The sequence below is a fragment of the Sorex araneus genome, chromosome 2 (assembly GCF_027595985.1).
Source record: "Sorex araneus isolate mSorAra2 chromosome 2, mSorAra2.pri, whole genome shotgun sequence".
Classification (NCBI taxonomy): domain Eukaryota; kingdom Metazoa; phylum Chordata; class Mammalia; order Eulipotyphla; family Soricidae; genus Sorex; species Sorex araneus.
This window is the reverse complement of record NC_073303.1, coordinates 274,865,414-274,883,863: the sequence shown is the minus strand read 5'-3', so window position 1 is coordinate 274,883,863 and position 18,450 is coordinate 274,865,414. Positions and strand designations below refer to the sequence as shown.

At 56.0% G+C, this 18,450-nt stretch overlaps 1 protein-coding gene across 8 annotated transcripts in view; it reads right to left on the bottom strand.

The window, feature by feature from the left end:
• Window positions 1–18,450, bottom strand: part of TFDP2 (transcription factor Dp-2) — a 138,575-nt gene that overhangs the window by 1,049 nt on the left and 119,076 nt on the right. For 4 of the 8 annotated variants that reach the window (XM_055125710.1, XM_055125708.1, XM_055125712.1 and 1 more), the window contains 6 exons: window positions 17,070–17,117; window positions 8,999–9,161; window positions 7,951–8,097; window positions 5,869–5,937; window positions 3,186–3,337; window positions 112–278 (listed from right to left, as the gene is read on the bottom strand). In XM_055125710.1, the coding sequence (XP_054981685.1) occupies window positions 112–278; window positions 3,186–3,337; window positions 5,869–5,937; window positions 7,951–8,097; window positions 8,999–9,161; window positions 17,070–17,117 (746 nt within the window). The remainder of the gene's footprint in view (window positions 1–111; window positions 279–3,185; window positions 3,338–5,868; window positions 5,938–7,950; window positions 8,098–8,998; window positions 9,162–17,069; window positions 17,118–18,450) is intronic. The other 4 variants (XM_055125709.1, XM_055125706.1, XM_055125713.1 and 1 more) reach the window with 2 other exon arrangements.

The following is an 18,450-nucleotide window of genomic DNA, read 5'->3' as shown; positions in this document are numbered from 1 at the left end:
AATGCCAGGTGGGCTCCTCCAAGCCCACATCCTGTCCGCGCCGTTTCGTGGGACTTACCGGCAGATGTGACACTCGTCTGGGACAAGAAGCCAGGGGGGCGCCTCACGTACCTGTGACATAGCCTTCGAGGGCCTTTGGCACCAGCGACTTGGCGAGCCTTAGGTCCTCCAGCGAGCAGCGGCCCGACTCTAGCCCGAAGGACATGCCCATACGCTTCAGGACCTCGATGTCATCGTGGATCTCGAAGGTGTTGTCGAAATTAAAGAGATACTCAAACCTGCGGGGAAACGGGCAGCCTGAGGGCGCGGGCCAATGGCCAGGAGTCTCTGGACGCTGAGGGACAAGGCCTGACTGGACACGAAAGCAGAGGCTGACGGGCTGAAGACACACAAGGGCCTATGGTGCTGCCGTGGTGTGGCCAACCCCAGTCCCACCGCTTAGCACCCCCTGGGGCCATTCCTGAGCCCTAGGGCAGCACCATAGCACTGTCTTCCCATTGTTCATGGATTTGCTCGAGCGGGCACTAGTAACGTCTCCATGGTGAGACTTGTTGTTACTGTTTTTGGCATACTGAATACGCCATGGGGAGCTTGCCAGGCTCTGCCGTGCGGGTGAGATACTTGCCCGGTAGCTTGCCAGGCTCCCCGTGAGGGACGGAGGAATCGAACCCAGGTCAGCCATGTGCAAGGCAAAGGCCCTCCCCGCTGCGCTATCGCTCCAGCCCAGCCCTAGAGTGTGGCCCCTCAAAACTCAATCCCTCCCCCCTGCAATGAAGAACATGAACATATCCAACAGCAAACCACAGAGGGTCCAGGGAGAAAGCCCAGCTGACTGATTCTCGGTGCTTTGCATGCTTGGTGCCCAGGCCTGACCGCTGGCACCACGTGGTCCTCTGAGCATCACCAGGACTGACCCCTGAACGCCAAGTTGGAAGCAGCCCCTGGGCACTGAGCCTGCAGTGACTCCCCCAGCCCCTCCCCCAAACTGACAAATCTGAACCGACTGGCTGGCGGGGTCTGGGCTAAACTCCAGGCGAATGTTAAAGGCGATGGGTGTGGTACGGAGCCCTCCTCATGGGCATCGAGAAGCAAGCACTGCCAGGCTGCCCAGGGCTGCCTGTCTCCACTGGGCAGGCGACAGTGCCCCCCTCCCCCCAGGCCCGTGGCTACCCCCATCCCTGTGTTTTAGAATTATAAGACTAAAGGCAAGAATGTATTCATTCCCCACAAGAGAAACCAGAACCCAAGGGGCGTTCCTCCTGAACATTCTAGAATGTTCTAGAACTCTCTGCTTTGAGCCTGTGCAAAAGCCCTTTAAGACATGAATTCTGCCTTGGTGTGAGGGGTTGTGGGGTACATCTGGGCCCCAGCTGTGGGTGCTCGGGAGCTATTCCCTGTGTGGTGCCCAGGGGACCGTGCAGAGCTGGGTCAGAATCCAGCCCTCCTGCCCTGTCCCCGGAGCTGCCATTCCCGCCCCAGACACGGTAACACACTGAGGCTGCTCACGTGAGGCCACTGGGCTGGCCGGGCCTCTGCTTTTATCTCAACCTTGTAAACCACTGTTTACACTGGAGTTAAGTAGAGTGACATGGGCTGGAGCGATAGCACAGCGGGGAGGACGTTTGCCTTGCACGTGGCCGACCCCGGTTCGATCCCCAGCATCCCATATGGTCCCCTGAGCACCGCCAGGGGTAATTCCTGAGTGCAGAGCCAGGAGTAACCCCTGTGCATCGCCGGGTGTGACCCAAAAACCAAAAAAAAAAAAAAAAAAAAAAGTAGAGTGACACTTCACGGGGGGAGAAAGAAGACTTCGGGGTACCCAAATTGCCCTCTTTTCTAAGCTACAGATCGGAAACCGCAGAGCTGGAGGAAAGACCAAAATCATGCACCCTCAACTCCGAATCTGCCCAGCCTTCATTTCTTGTTTCCCAAAGTGCCTGATACCGCCTGTGATGACGGGGGCGCCACTGAGGGGTGCCTCTGTCTGTCTGCTTCGAGAAGACAGATTTTTACAGGGCTCCAGAAAGGGGCGATAAGCCCAAGAGTGCTGGAAGGAAACCTTTGGAATCTTAGCCAGTGCTTTAAAAAAAATCAAATTCTGGCTCCTGGTTCTTCCTTTGGTGGATGCCATATTATTAACGGAAGGGGGCGGGTTCGGGTGGGTTTGGGCCACTCCTGGCGGGGCCCCGGGGTATGTAGTAGCAGGGGGCTGAAGTGGGATCAGCCTTTGTCGCCCAGAGTCCTGTGGCTCCGGCCTCCACGTCAGATTCTGGGCCTGAGAGTCTGCCTGGTTCGGGTCCCATGCGTGAGCTCATCCCCCGAGTGTCTCCGTTTCGCCTGGCCCTGGGCCCCGCAGAGCCGCCCACTCGCTGCTGGAGACCGGCCCGCCGTGTGTGTGCACAGAACACCGTGCTCTGCGGAGCCCGTTCTGCACAGCTAACCATGCAGGGGGCATGACGCAGCTCGGCACGCCTGACCCTGCCGGCCCGCCATGCGCCAGCCGTTCCAAAATGCCTGCTGCCTGGTGACCAAGTCGTGGTGACAGCAGCCACCGAGGTCTTGGGGCGGGCTGGGTCCTGCCAGGCTGTCTTGGTTTGCTTTGGCGCCGTCTCTCGGAGGGACCCGCATGGCGGTGCGGGCGGAGGAGGGGAGGAGGGGGCAGAAGAAGGGGGGAGGCGCCCAAGGATTACAGGGGGCAGAGAAGCTCGTGCCGACCCTGAATGAGAACCAGACTCAGCCCCAGAGCCACCGGGTCCAGCACCAGGGCCGTGATGTGGCTGGGCTGCCTGTTCTGCTGGCACAAAGGAAGTCGCCACGCGGGAAATGTGTGTGTGACACACCCATCTGCAAGTCTCCTTCGGCCGTTCGTCAGTCCGTGTTTGTCTCTCTGGCTGTTGTGAGCGACACCGCAGGCGGGGGGCCCAAGGGGTGGAACGCAGTCACCCCTCACTGCGTATGACCCCCAAGCACTGTCAGGAGTGACCCCTTCTGAGCACAGACTCGGGAGTCGGCCCCGAGCACCACCAGAGCAAAAGCACAGGGCGGGTGTTCGAGTCCCGAGTCCCTTCACCCGTCGCTAAGGAGAGGAAGCCCGACCCGCCCACATGGCGGAGAGACCGCCCCCATCTGGGCCCTTTCCGATTGGGGCACCCTCCTGGGCCAGGACACCCCCTGCCCCCGCTCACTTGTCACTGGAGATGCTGCAGTCGATGACCGTCTTCCGGCTCGTGTTGATGATGATGAACGGGAGCTGGATGGTGGAGTTCAGCGCCGGCGGGCCCTGGTTCTGGTGCTCGTTCTGCCGATTCCTCTGGACCAGGTTTTTGAAGGCGATTTGCTGTCCAAAGAAGAAGGTGGTGGAGGGCGGGTGTGGGCGCGGAGGACGGGAGGCGAGACAGGGGCCTTCAGGGGAGCACGTTGGCGGGGGGGAGGGTGGAGTGACAGGACGGCGGGGAGGGAGCTGGCCTTGAATGCACAAGTTCGTTCCCTGACATTCCATACGGCGCCCCCGAGCCTGCCAAGAGTGACCCCTGAGCACAGAGCCAGGAGTCAGCACTGAGCACTGTGGGGAGGGTGCTGGCCTTGCACGCATGGGTTCAACCTCCGACCTTATACGGTCCCCCCAGAGTCTGCCAGGAGTGACCCCTGAGCACAGAGCCAGGAGTCAGCACTGAGTGCTGTGGGGAGGGTGCTGGCCTTGCACACATGGGTTCAATCCCCGACCTCATACACTGCCCGCACCCCCCCCCACCCCCTGGAGTGTGCCAGGAGTGATCCCTGAGCACAGAGCCAGGAGTCAGCCCCGAGCACTGCCAGGCGTGGCCCCCAAGCACAGAAGAGAGCGGAAGCGGAGAGGGCATTTGCCTGGGGGGGAAGCGGGCCCCGCAAGCGGACCCTGAGTTTATTTATTATGGTTTACTGCTGACTCAGGGGCCACAGCCGGCAGTGCTCCGGCCTTACTCGAGGGGTCCCTCCTAGAGGGACTCGTGGACCATATGCAGTGCCTGGGATCAAACCTGGGTCAGCCGTGTGCAAGACAAGGGCCCTACCGCTGTCCCGTGTCTCTGGCCCCGAGGTCCCTAGTTTTAAAGAAAACATCAGCAGACCAACACTGTGGCCAAGTCTAAGACAAGGAGAGATTTTCGCCTCGCTTTTATGTGCCCGGCATAAAGAAAGCTCGCTCTCCTTTTATTTTTTTTTGGGGGGGGGGAGGGAAGAAGGGGGATACTTGGTGATGCTCGGGGGCTTCTCCTGGCTCTGTGCTCAGGGATCACTCCTGGCAGGGCTTTGGGGACCATATGGGATGCCGGGACCAAACTCAGGTCGGCCAGGTGCAAGGCAAAGGCCCTCCCGCTCTATCGTATCTTTGATTTTATTTGGTCTTGGGGCCACACCCAGCGGTGCTCAGGGATAACTCCTGGCTCTGTGCTCAGGGCTCATGCCTGGTGGGGTCGAGGTGCTAAATGCGGTGCAGGGGATCAAACAGGCAAGTGCCCCCCGCCCCCCGCTGTGCTGTCTCTGTTATAACCGGGTGAGCAGGAGCAGGCCAGCCTGACTGCTGAGGACTCAGGCTCCTAAGACTGATGGAAAACCAAACCCATGCCCCAGGGCATCAGGATGGTTCAGTTACCATGGCAACCCCGCGATGGCCAACTATGGTCAGGGTCTTGGGAGCCAAGGTGCCCCTGCCGACACTGAGGGGGTGAATTAAGAGCCCGCACCCCGCTTCCCAGCGCCCACCGCCTTGCCGGTGTCTGTTCCAGCAACGAGCCGCTTTAACCCTTCCTGGGTCCCCACCTTTTTCCCTTCCTCTGCTCCTCCATCCACACTTATTTCTTTGTGCTCCTTGTGAAAATAATCTCTTCTTTTTCTCTATTTTAAATTTTTGTGGCATAATTTGTTTATTTATTTTTTTTCTTAAGGCACCATGAATTACACAGTTATTCATAGCAGAGTTTCTGGAATACTATTTTTACGGAACTCAGGGAACTATTCCTGGCTTCGCGCTCAGGATTGACCCCTAGGGGTTGCCACAGAGTGTCAGGGATGGAACCAGGCTCCGCAGCGTGCGAGACAAACTCCTTGGCCCTACACAGTATCTCCCTGGCCCCAGAAATCATTTCCGAGGAAAGCACAAAATTCAAAGCCCAGGGGGCCGGACAGATGTAAGTACGGCCTTGCATGCAGCTGGCCCTGGTTTGAGCCCCGGGGTGACACTGAGCCCAGAGCCAGGAGTAAGCCCTGAGCACCGCCAACGGTGGTGCAACCTTTGAACTCCAGCCCTGCTCTAAAAGAAAGGAAGTCACACCCTGACACCCCCCAAAAAAGATTGAGGGGCTGGAGTGATAGCACAGCGGGTACGGCATTTGCCTTGCACGCAGCCGACCCAGGTTCGATTCCCAGCATCCTATATGGTTCCCCGAGCACTGCCAGGAGTAATTCCTGAGTGCAGAGCCAGGAGGAACCACAGAGCCAGGTGTGACCCAGAAAGAATAAGCAAATAAATAAATAAATTAATAAATTAAAAAACAAAGGTTTCGAAGGAGCCAACTCAATAAATCCATTCTGAAGGGAAACCCGGCCACAGAGAAGGAGGCTGACGTCACCCCATGTCCAGACGGGGGCCCGTGGTTCCGGAGCCCAGGAGGGGCGGAAGTGTGCGTTTCCATGGAGCCCCCCTGCCCCCAGAGGGCCTTCCGAGAGTCTCGGGTTCGGGAACACTTCAGCCGGTGCAGGCCGGAATGCGCGTGCATGAGAGGCCGCAGAGACTGCTGCACAGGCCAGGACAGGCCTGAGCAGGGGGTGGGCAGCAGCCCAGGGGTCCCCGGGGGTCTCCGCAGGCCCAAGCACCCACCCTCGGGGCTTTACCTGCAGAAGGAGTTCTTGCAGCTGGGCCCGCTTCTGCTTTATCCGCTCTATCCGCCGTTGCTTCTCGATCTGCCGGGCAGGGACAGAGGAGAGGGGTGTGGGCCGGGCGGTCTGCAGGGCAGGGGGCACAGTGACGGTGCCCCCGGCCAGCAGGGTTGCGACTGGGACGAGCACTTAGGCGCGAGTTCTCTGGGGGAGAGGCAGCCTCCAGCCCTGTCCAGGGCCTACTCTGGGGGCTGCCCTTCCAGAATCCAGCCCAGCTCCAGACACGGTCCTGGGGCCCGGAGGCTGTTCCCCCTCCAGGAATCCAGATGCAGTTGAACCCCTAGGACACGGGCCCAGACACTCAGCAGACAGTTCCCGCATGGCGTGTGGGACCAACGCCCGGCCTCCAACAACTTTCCTCGCTCTGACAACTCGACAGAAGCCAGTTACTGGGCCTCAGTTTACCTCAGTTTATCGGAGGGAGGCCCAGTTCCTCACGGGCTGTGGGGACAAAAGTTAGTAACAGGGGTCTGGAGCAATAGCACAGTGGGTAGGGCGTTTGCCTTGCATGCGGCCGACCCGGGTTCGATTCCCAGCATCCCATATGGTCCCCTGAGCACCGCCAGGGGTAATTCCTGAGTGCAGAGCCAGGAGTAACCCCTGTGCATCGCCGGGTGTGACCCAAAAAGAAAAAAAAAAAAAAGTAACAGGGATGGAGTGAGAGTACAGTGGGTGGGGCGTTAGCCTTGGGGGCATCCCATACGGTCCCCCGAGCACCGCCAGGAATAATTCGCCAGGAATAATTCCTGAGTGCAGAGCCAGGAGTATCCCCTGTGTGTTGCTGGGCGTGACCCAAAAAGCAAAAAAAAAAAAAAGGAAAAAAAAAGAAGTAACAGTCAACAGAACACTTTTCTCCTCTTTTTTGGTGGGGGGAGGTATTTGGGGGACACTGGGGATGCTCAGGTTTCACTCCGGGAGGTGCTAGAGGGACCATAGGCAGAACCAGAGTAAGCCCTGGGCATAGCCAGGTGCGTCCCCCACAAAACGAAAACAACCCCCCTCCCCCACACACTAGAACAGAAAACCCAAGCCAAAAACATTCCTTCGCTTGCAGGTCAATCTACCCTCTGTTCTCACAAAGACATGATAAATCATCCTGCTGCCACCGGTTCTGGAGAAAAAGGTGACATTTCAACGCAAGCTTGATCCAATGAGCCAATCTCTCTGTCCCATACAGTACTGTTTCTTTTATATGAGCCTCCCCCAAATTATTAATAGTACAATAATAAACTGAAAATTTATTAGGTGGAGACTGGAGAGACAGATCAAAGGGTTGGAGCAAATGCTTTTGCATGTGGACAGTACCTCAAAAAAAAAAAAAAGGCAAATACTTAAATTAAAAAAACAAAAAAAATTTTTTTGTATGTGGGAAGCCCCAAGCATTGCCAGGGCACCCCTAAAAACTGTCAGGTACGGCCAACAACAACAATAAATACCTTCTGAAATGGGGGGTTGGGTGGGAGACATTTGAGTCTGGGGCTAGAGAGATAGTCCAGAGGGCAGGACACTTTGACTTGCATGCAGCCAACCCAGGTTCGATCCCTGGCACCCCAAATGGTCAGTGCCCTGCCCTCTTCCAGAAATGAGTGACCCCTGAGCACCCAGCACGGCTCCAAGCCACCCAACCAAATAAAAAAGAAGCGAATCAGACTATCCCGGTAAAGTTTCTTCCATTTCAGCATCAGGAGAGCCAGCGTGTGAAGCAGAGGGCCGGAGAGAGGGGACAGTAGGGGGGCACGAGTCTCGCACCCGGCCCACCCGGGTTCCACCCCCATTCCTCAATCACATTCTTCACAGGCATCCCACATGGTCCCCTGGGCCCCACCAGGAGTGAGCCCGGAGCATTGCCGGACGTGGCCCCCAAACAAAAAACAAAAAAAACTGAAATAAGGGCTAGGTGTGGCCCCAAAATCAACAGCTAAATTAAAAAAATGAATAAGACGTGAAGTAGGATGGAGAAACCACGGGAGTGCTCTGGTATCGTGTGGCCGTGGGGTAAGTGCAAAGGCCCCGAGGCAGGTGGGCCCGGCAGCTCACCTCCAGGTTCTGGCACTCCTGCGCGGAGTTGGTGGGCAGCCCGATCCACTTGATTTCTTTCTTCTCCTTGGAGATGATGTTCATGGCCATGAGCACGTTGAGAGCGTCATAGACTCTCCGCCTGATATTCTTCTGGTCATAAGCCTGCTAAAAAATATTTTCGTTGAGCGAGACCTTTGAGGGGTTCCGTCATCGGCCCCTGTGACAGGAGCAGATGGAGGCCGAGGCGGGGCCCGCCCAGCTCCCCGCCCGCACGTCCTTCCAGTGAGAGTCAATCCGGACTACTCTGCTTTATGGCCAGGGCGACGGCATAGCGGGGAGGGTGCTTGCGTGGCATGCAGCCAACGCAGGTTCGATCCCCAGCTACCCAGATGGTCCCCCGAGCACTGCCAGGAGTGACTCTTGAGCAGAGTCAGGAGTAACCCCGAGCACGCCAGGTATGGCCCTCCCAAAAAACAAAACAAACAAACAAACAAACAAAAACCCAGACGAGATGAACCCAAGCTTGCTCTTAAAGCCCACGTTCTTCCTTTTTTTTTCCTTTCTGGTTCACACCCTGTGATGCACAGTGGTTACTCCTGGTGGTGCTCACAGGACCCTATGGGATGCTGGGAATTGAACCCGGGTCGGCTGCGTGCAAGGCAAACGCCCTCCCCGCTGTGCTATCGCTCCAGCCCCGACATCCTTCCTTGATCACGTTCTTCACGTCGTGCCTGTCTCTGCGTTTCTTTGGCTATTTCCGCTCTGGACAGCCCGTGTTCTCTCGCCAGCCCGTTCCTCTCCCCTCTCTCTCCCCCCTCACATCTTTCTTATTAAGTCTCGATAAAAACTTTCTTGCTTTTAAAAATAAAACACGAACAACAACAAAAAAAAACCACAAAAGCCCTGATCTTGCTTCTTACCCCCAAAATCCCAACAGATACTACGAAACGCTCAGATAAAGAAGTCAGAGCCCCCAGCCCGTCTGAGACCCCCTCAGTGCCCGGCAACCTGGAAAGTACTACAGCTTCTTCGTTCAGGGTCAGGGTCAAGTTCGCGGTCCACCTACCGAATCGGCTGCCAAGTGGTTGTTCGAATTGGTGAATTCTGACACCAGTTCGTCGGCGACTTCATTGTACGAAGTTGTCCCTTTCCGCTGAACTTTCTCACACACTTTCATGGAAAAATGTCTCAAGCCCTTTCCATTTTTATCTCCTTTTTTGCTTCGTTTACTAAAAGAGGAAACACGATTATATTCCATCATCCTTAAGAAAAAAAAGACAAACTGTCTTTAACATTAAAACCCTTAAAATACTGTGAGATGACAATCATTTAAAATTTTGTTTCAGGGGCTGGAACGATTGTACAGCGGATAAAGAGCTTGGCTTGCACACGGGGGATTTCATCCCCACAACTCCATGAATGACCTCTGAGCACAGAGCCAGGAGTGAGCCCTGAGCAGAGATCCAGGAGTCAGCCCTGAGCACAGAGCCAGGAGTCAGCCCTGAGCACAAAGCCAGGAGTGAGCCCTGAGCACAGAGCCAGGAGTGAGCCCTGAGCACAGAGCCAGGAGTGAGCCCTGAGCACAGAGCCAGGAGTGAGCCCTGAGCACAGAGCCAGGAGTCAGCCCTGAGCACAGAGCCAGGAGTGCTCTCTGAGTGCACAGCTGGGAGTGAGCCAAGTAAGCTCTGAGCAAACCCAAAACCTAACCCCAAAACAAATAAAATATTAGTTCAAGTGGAATTTTTAAAATTAGATATGAAAATGGGGGGGGAGGGAACCTGGTGTGTGCGTGTGTGTGTGTGCACATGTCCGTTTGTCTGTCTCCCAAGCAATATCCAGCGAGCCTGGTGCCCCTCTGGGGAACACGAGGCCCAAGGAGCGGATGAGTCAGTGCCTGGGAGTGGGCTGCCTGGCCCGGGCGTCAGGGGCCATCAGGGTCACACCTGGGGGGACGCGAGAGGCCTGGGTTCTGGGCAGGAGGGTGGGGGCGGGGGGGCACTGGGCCTTGAGAATGCGGGGCCTGTTCTCCAGCCCCTGGGCCGTCTCTCGCTCCTGACCAAGGCTTTGAACTTGACTTAATAAACTTGATGAATTCTGACGTAACAAAGCTAAGAAGCTAAGAGCTCTCTCTGCTAGACAGCCGCGGAGAGGGAGATTTCTTCCTAACGGACCCTCATCCCACCCCCGGGATTAATCTGGGGCGGAAGAGCAGACAGAAGCCTGCGCCGGAGTCTCCCTCCTGGACAAGGCGCACCGAGCAGGCCCGTCTCTCGGAGACGCAGCGTGCCGCGGTTCCTGTGTTCCATTTACGCCCTGGGCAATGGCGGCCCCTGGCAGGAGGGACGCTTCAGGGCCTGGGAAACAGCTCAAAGGGTCTTTATGTGGGACTCCTGGGCTCCAGCCCTAGTTGCACACGGTCCCAAGCACCGCGATGATGTGGTCCAACCCAACCCAAACTAATGAATCCATGCCTTCAGTTACCTGAATTAAATTAATGCAGTTGTTAGTAACTACCCCCACACGGAAGCCAGCACTGCCAGTTGAGTTCAAGGACATTTAAGTGTGAGATACTGGTGGTCTGCGCTGGATTCACGAGTTTATAAAGAACATTCGAGGGGGCGAAGAGACAAGACACTGAGTGCGCGTGCCCAAGTGTCTCACGCTGGAGAGATAGTAAATCGGGGAGGATGTTGGCCTCACACATGGCCAAGCGGGGTTCAATCCCCGGCATCCCACATGGTCCCCTGGGAGTAATTCCTGGGTGCAGAGCCAGGAGAATAACCACTGAGCACTGCCAAGTGTGACCCCCAAACCAGAAGAAAATCAGAATTGTTTCATGCTGAGCACTCGCCAAGTGTCTAAGTGATGATTGGTTGAATCTTTAGGGACTCGGTTTTATTCCGATCTCTGGGTATCAACTATTTGCCAAAAACTAACGGGGCTGGGGCCGGATCGATAGCACAGCGGGTAGGGCGTTTTCCTTGCACTCGGCCGACCCGGGTTCGATCCCTGGCATCCCATATGGTCCCCCAAGCACTGCCAGGGGTAATTCCTGAGTGCAAAGCCAGGAGTAACCCCTGAGCATCGCTGGGTGTGACCCAAAAAGCAAAAAACAGAAACAAAAAAAAAAACCCTAACGGGGCCTGAAAGAAAAAAAAAAAAACCAGAAACAAACAAACAAAAAAAAACCAGAGAGACAAATCCTTTCCCTCAGCGGGTCTTGGAGGACGCAGAGGCGACACCAGGAGGCTCCTTCTAACCCAGCAAGCGTTAGTGCCCCGGTCTAGGCAACACGACGCGGGCAGAGGGCAGGGGAAGCTTCCCGAGGTCAGGAGCGGAGGGGGCAGTAGGAGCGCGCCTGGCGGGGCAGGAGCGAGCACCGACACACCCGGCACCTGCCCAGGTGGGACCCTCCCAAACGTGGACGCCATCAACTCAGCAAAAGCCAGAGAACGCAGCCGAGAGCCAGGCCCGGCTGTCAACAGATGGTTTTCTTCCCGCGTCAGGGATGGAACCTGGCAGGTGAGGACTGAACAACGTCCCCAGCCCTTGTGAACAGACATCACACGGACAGACAGACAGACAGACAGACACACACACACACACACACACACACACACACACACACACACAAACACAGAGGCCAGTAGGTACCTAAAATTTGCTCACTGTCACTACTGCCTGGAAACCCAAGCCCAAACCACAGGAAGCTACTACCCCCCACTCACCTCCTGGGAAGACTATAGCCAACACCAAAGAGATCGAGTGTAAGAGGCGAGGCAAGCAGAAGACCCTCTGTGTGGGATCGTTGGGGCAGTTACCCAAAAATACGGTGGGGCCTCGAAAAATGAAGCATAGAACCACCATACAAGCCAATAGCCTGAATCCTACCCAACAGCCTGAATCACAGAAACCAGCATCTCAAACAGATCCTGGTCATGGCAGCTGGTCACCAACCGCCCAGAGAGGGCCACAGCCTGAGCATCCTCTGGGTTGATTTCCAGAGGACTGCACAAAGGAAAGGTGGCAGGTCCATGCTGTGGAGCATTAGTCTGCCCTGAAAAAGGATCAGCAGCCTGTGTCTGTTCCCACCTGGATGAACTGGGGGCCATGGCACGGGGTAGATAGACCTGTCACCCAATGACAGGCAAGACGTGATGGCCACACTTGGAGGACGAATCCCGATCCTCACTACCCTGTACGGGAGGCCGAGCGGACCAGCCGTGATCTCTGAGCATGGAGCCAGAAGCAAGCCCTGAGCACTGCAAGGGTGTGCCAAACCCTATGCCAAAAACAAAACAAAACGAAACGAAACCAAAAAGCACCCAAAAGACCCTGAACTCAGAAGCAAAGGGTAGAACTGTGTTTCCAGTGGTTTGAGCTGGGGAGCAGGAGGTGGAGACAGCTGTGTGGCAGGTCCAAGTTAAGTACAAAGCGTCAATTCTAGAGACTGACGGACTGCTTTCCCCCTGCACGTTCTTTCTCTCCTGGCTCCAGTGGCCAGAGCACTTTGCTTCGTGGAGCCACAGCGGGAGATATGCAGAACTTACTCCTGGCTCTGCTCTCAGGAATTACTCCTGCTCGCGGGGCCGTGGGATGCCGGGGATCGAACCCGCATCGGCTGTGAGCAAGGCAAGCTCACACTGCTGCACTATTGCTCAGGAGTCCATGTGCTGCATGCAAGCGCCCTGGGTTTGATTCCTGACACCACACGGGCCCCAAGCAGCGCTGGGAGGGAGGGAGCTCGGAGCCTGGGGCCGGGAGCAGCCTTTTCTGGACGAGGCTCAGCCTCCCTCTACACCCCCCCCCAAGTGCTGAAGCCCCCCCCGACCCCTACGGGCAGGAACTGGCCTGCAAAGCGGCAGCAGGGAGAGGTAACGGGTGCGAGGCAGAAGACAGTAAGCTGAATCCAACGTTCTTATTTCCTTACACGGCCTTACTGGAAATGAAAAACTCCTGGCGCCTTTGCAACACCGCTGGCCCGGGCAGAATCACGCCGCGCTAAAAGGGTTCCGGACACTCCCCAGACCGGGTGCGTGATTCGAGCTTGCCTAGGCAGGCGCAGGCGTTCACCCAGCTCCGCAGCTTCTCTGGACGGACACTTCCCAGGGCGCCCTCCTTCTGTCGAGCTCGGAGTCGCTCTTCCCTCCCGATTCAATTTCCCCTTCCAAAGAAATCCTTCATGAAATGCGCACCCACACCCCGACTTTCATCTTTCCAAGGAGTCCCTGGATTTTTTTTTTCTCTTTTTGGGTCACACCCAGTGATGCTCAGGGGTTACTCCTGGCTCTGCACTCAGGGCGGTGCTCGGGGGACAATATGGGATGCTGGGAATCGAACCTGGGTTGGCCGTGTGCAAGGCAAATGCCCTCCCCACTGTGTTATTGCTCTAGCCCTAGTCCCTGGATCTTTAAGAGTCGCCACGAACTTGCCTCCTCACCCTCCCAGAGCGCCCTGCCACTTCTTGTGGCCCTGTGCATCTCCCCATGCTCCTAAGCCATCTCTATTTGGCTTTGGACAAGAGCCACGAATCCTACCCACGTGTTGTGAATTCAAGTCATGCACTCAAGGGGTCAGAGCGACTGGACAGTGGGTAGGCATGTGGCCCACCTGGGTTCGATCCCTGGCATCCCATATGGTCCCCGTTAGGGGACAGCGGGACAGTGGGATTCCTGAGTGCAAAGCCAAGAGTAAGCCCTGAGCACTGCTGGGTGTGACCCGAAAACAAACCAAGTGCTTTGACCACCGAGCCACAGCCCATACACTCAAGCCAACCCCTCACCGTGGCGTCCTGGGGTCAGGCTCCTGCTTCTGCCCTGTTCACTCTCTCTCGGTGCTGTTCCAACCTGCTAAAGCTATGATATGGGCTTGGGGCCAGAGCGATGGCACAGTGGGTGGGTCGCTTGCCTTGCATGCAGCCGACCTGGGTTCGATTCCCGGCATCCCATGTGGTCCCCTGAGCACTGCCAGGAGTGATTCCTGAGCGCAGAGCCAGGAGTAACCCCTGAGCATGGCCGGCTGTGGCCCAAATAGGAAAAAAAAAAAGAAAAGACACTAACAATAAGGACAGATGTCTGAGATATATACAGAATGAGAGAATGCTGGGGGGTTCATGATCGCTAATGTTCAGAGATCGCGCAAAGAAGCATCCTAATAACAGTCAACAGCTTTTAAGTTAGATAGGCACCTACATGAGGGGGAAGAGAGAGTTAAGAGGTACAGAAATCCCCAGCGCCGTAGCACAGCAGGGAGGGCACTTGCCATGCACACCGCTGATCTGGGTTCGACCCCTGGCATCCCGTATGGCCCCCTGAGCCCCACTCAGGGCCAACCCAAAAGCACACGAGTAAGCCCTGAGCACTCCTGGGTGAGCCATCCCCCCAAAAAAGACAAACACCAAGAACAACCCCCCCCCAAAAAAAACCCTCAAAAAACCAGAACCACCCAAGAGAATGGAGAAAGCCGCTCAGAACTCTACCCACCCGCACGAGTCCCACAGATGCAGGGTCCTGGAAGCAACTACCAGGACAGACAAAGTCGCCTGCTTAAATAACAAGGCATAGAGCACAGATGAAGGAATGGCAGGCGGGGGGCAGGGGCGGGGCTGCCGGGAGGCCAGTGTGGGCGCTTGCCAGAGAAGGACAGAAACCCCAGCCGCCACTCAGCTTTCCGACAGAGGCTGTCGGCCAGACTGACATGGTGGCCTCCTCTGGGACCGAGGAGGTGAGGGGCCAAAGGGCCGGCGACACGGGGCTGGAGCCACAGCACAGCGGGCAAGGGTCTGCTTTGCACACGGCCGGTCAGGGTTCAATCTCCGGCAGCCCCTAGGGTCCCCCGAGCACCGCCAGGAGTGAGCCAGGAGTAACCCCTGAGCACTGCCCGAAAAACAACAATAAAACCCAAACCAGATGGTGCCACTGCTGGACCCGACCCCCAGAGCCCCTCTGAGCGCTCTGACCCCCCTGTCCGTCCTCCGTCCCGTCAGGACCCGGCCCGGGGTGACGATTTCTGTTTCCCTCCTACACCAACAGGTAGTCACACACCAACTTTCATAATCAGTGCAGTTTCGGGGCAGGGGATGAATCTGAGTCCCCCAGAGCAGGAGGGTGGGGTCTCTCGGAGAGAAGCACTCGGGCCAGGAAGTACAAACTCTCAACTCCGTGCTTGCAGATGGTGCTTTAGAAGCAGGAGACTAGGAAGCAAAGGCAGGGCTGATCTTTTTCCCTACAGTTTAGGTCTCATCCATTTATTTGGGGGTGCTTGGGGCCAGCCACCCCCAGCAGTACTCAGGGGCTCTTTCTGGCTCTGTGCTCAGGAAGTGCCGCTGGTAGTGTGCGGTGGGGGAGGAACGTGTGTGGTGGTGGGGATGGAACTGGGGTGACGGCATGCAAGGCAAGCACCTCACCTCTCATCCTCAGGGGTCACTCCTGGCTCTGCACTCAGGAATTACTCCTGGCGGTGCTCAGGGGACCATATGGGATGCCGGGAATCGAACCTGGGTCAGCTGCATACAAGGCAAATACCCTCCCCACTGTGCTATCGCTCCAACCCCACCATTTACAATGTTAGAATTCCAGAAGTGGCCTCTCATGATATTCATAATAATCACTGGTACCACTGTCATCCCGTTGTTCATAGATTTGCTCAAGAGGGCGCCAGTCACGTCTCCATTTGTCCCAGCCCTGAGATTTTGGCAGCCTCTCCTTACTCATCCTTCCAAATGGTGCCGTATTAGAGGCTCTTTCAGGGTCAGGGGAATGAGACCCGTTATTGTTACTGTATTTGGCATATTGAATATGTGATGGAGAACTTGACAGGCTCTGCCGTGTGGGCAGGATACTCTTGATAGCTTGCCGGGCTCTCCGAGAGGGACAGAGAATGTAGAGAATACAAGCAAGTATGTAGCATAACACACAGCATTCATAACCAGCAGGAGAAAATAAATTACCCAGCATCTGCCCCTGGCAGGCAGGCTTGGATGGTGGTGGGAAGGGGTAACGGAGGTGGGACTGGTGTTGAAATAGTGAATGTAATCAATGAATGTGAACAACCTTATGAAAATAATTTTTTTTTTAAAAAAGTAGCCCATTGAATAATGTAAAACATCAACAACAACAACAAAAAATACCCAACCAGGGTTAGTGACATGCAAGGCAAGAGCCTTCCTTCCCGTTCCGTCTCTCCAGCACCTCTTTTCACTTTAAAGTTTTAATGGAAAATTTACTGTTTTTTCCAAAGGGCCTCACTCAGGAAGAGGAGTGAGCGGTTCCAGGCATCAGACTCGGGGCCTTGAACAGGCTACGTACGTGCTCCCGCACTCGAGCCATCTCTCTGGTTAATAAACTTCTTTTTTTTTTTTTTGGGGGGGGGGTATGAGCATTGGGGGAGGGGCGAGGCCACCCCCAGCAGTGCTCAGGGATCACTCCTACTGGGGCCCAGGGGACCACATTCGTGCTGGGGATAGCCCAGCCCGCTGTACTTATCTCTCTGGTCCCCAATAATCACCTTCAGCTGTCCATGTCCAAAGTAAGACTCAGTTTCCCCTACAGAGCACTACTGTCAGGAAGGCAGCCGGCATCAATAACCCCCCAACTGCCCATGCAGAAAGACCAAGCGCCCCTGCCCCCGCCCTGAATCCTGCTCAGCCTCCCTGCGACCCTTCTCATTCCCCAGGGGCCAGCCCGGGACACTCCCCTCAGCCTCGGCCTCCTGAGAACCAGCCCCTTCGCTGCCCGTGCAAGGCGGACCTCGGGGTTTCCCTGCGACCAAGTTCCTCCCACGGCCTGTGTGGCCGCTCCAGCCCCTCACACATCTTTGCTTTGCTCCCTGACTCCTGGCCACAGTGCTCCCCAATTACTGCCCCCCCCTCAGCTCCTCACTTAGGTGCTACAGATGGGCCCATCCCTCTTCCTGGACTCCAGAGCACTGAGCACAAGGTCGGGAGCAGCCCCTGAGCACTGGGAGGGTGGCCCACTCACCAGCCCCGCTCGAGTAGTAACTGAGGGATGCTCAGTGCAAAATGAGAGTGGCGGAAACTCCGTGGAAAAGTGACTGAGTGGAGGGAAAAAACCTCCCAGTGGTCCTGCGGGTCGGGTCAGGGCAGCCGGGCCCCCCAAAATACTTACACTGACACTCACCTTTCTGAAAAATCAGAGTCTATTAATTCTCTAGCCCGTTTTCTATCACTAAAAAGAAAAAAAAAAGATAGCATAGAAAGAAAACAAATTATTAGAACGGATTTATTTCACCAACACCTCGTTGCAATCTGTCGAACGCCCCAGCAAACATCCGAAACATTAAAGCCAGTCAAAATGATCACCGGTCCCCTCAACCCCACACGGGCCATCAGGGACGGTCCCGGGGCGAAATGAGCTCAACGCCTCTTCTGAGATTCACTGAGAAGAAGCAGCACCGAAGTTTCCATCCCTCTGGTGTGACCGTGGAATGGCGCCACGGGGTCTGAGGTGGCGCGAGGCCGGAGCATGTGAGCTTTGCACGGGAAGTCCTGGGTTCCACCCTGAAGCCACATGGTCCCCCGAGCACTGATGGAGAGAGCCCTGAGCACACAGCAGGGAGCACTGCCCGCCCCCAGCCTCCATCAACTACCCACTCACACTACCCGCAACAGAGCGTCTCACTCGGGCTGGAAGTAATCAAACCCTGGTCAGCTCCATGTGGGTGGGGTCCACACGGCAGCCGAGTCGTGGCTTTTCCTGCTCAAGTCTCTCCAAACAACGCAGAAAAACTCCAGGGACCATGAAAGCAAAGTGAGGCCGTGGATCCATTAGAGCTGGTCTAGCCACGGCCTCTCACGGGAAAATGACACGTGTGTCTGCGTATGAAACTGTGCCCTCTGACCTCACTGTATGTGGACACGCATGTATGTGCTTCTGAGGGCCTGTGCGGCTGAAGACACCTTACAGGTCTGTCCATCTACTATGCCGCCCCCCCAAGGAGATGCACATTCAACCGGCACTCCGAGTGCTCTCACTGGATCAACGATTACGTCCATCCAGGCGCTGCCACTGCAGCAGGCCACCAAGTACCAAGTAAAGCGACACAACAGGAGCAAAGGGACAGCTCAGAGGGCTGGAGAATGTGCACTTCACGCATACGAGCCCCAGCTTCGATCCCTGGCACCGCATGGTCCCCCGAGCACTGGGTAGGGAGTATCCCCCAAATAAATAAGCAAAAGAGTGACGAGAGAAAGTTTCAAGCCATTTCTCGTACTATTGTTCTTGTTATTATTTTTGGTCGAGGAAGGAATTCAGGAATGATGGGGAGAGGGAAGGGCATTTTACTGGAAAAGGTAAAACACGCTAAGGCTTTACCTTGGTATTGGAAGACGCATGGGGCAGAGCCACCAATACTGAGAGAGGGTTGATGTTGAGTGAATGAGGAACGAGGAGCACTAACTTAACCGCCTGGCATTTGAAAAAAAGAGAAAATCTGATGGGAGTTTTCATATATCCGGCTTAGTTTCCCGAGGGTCTTTTCCCCTTGTTGAGGCGCACAGTT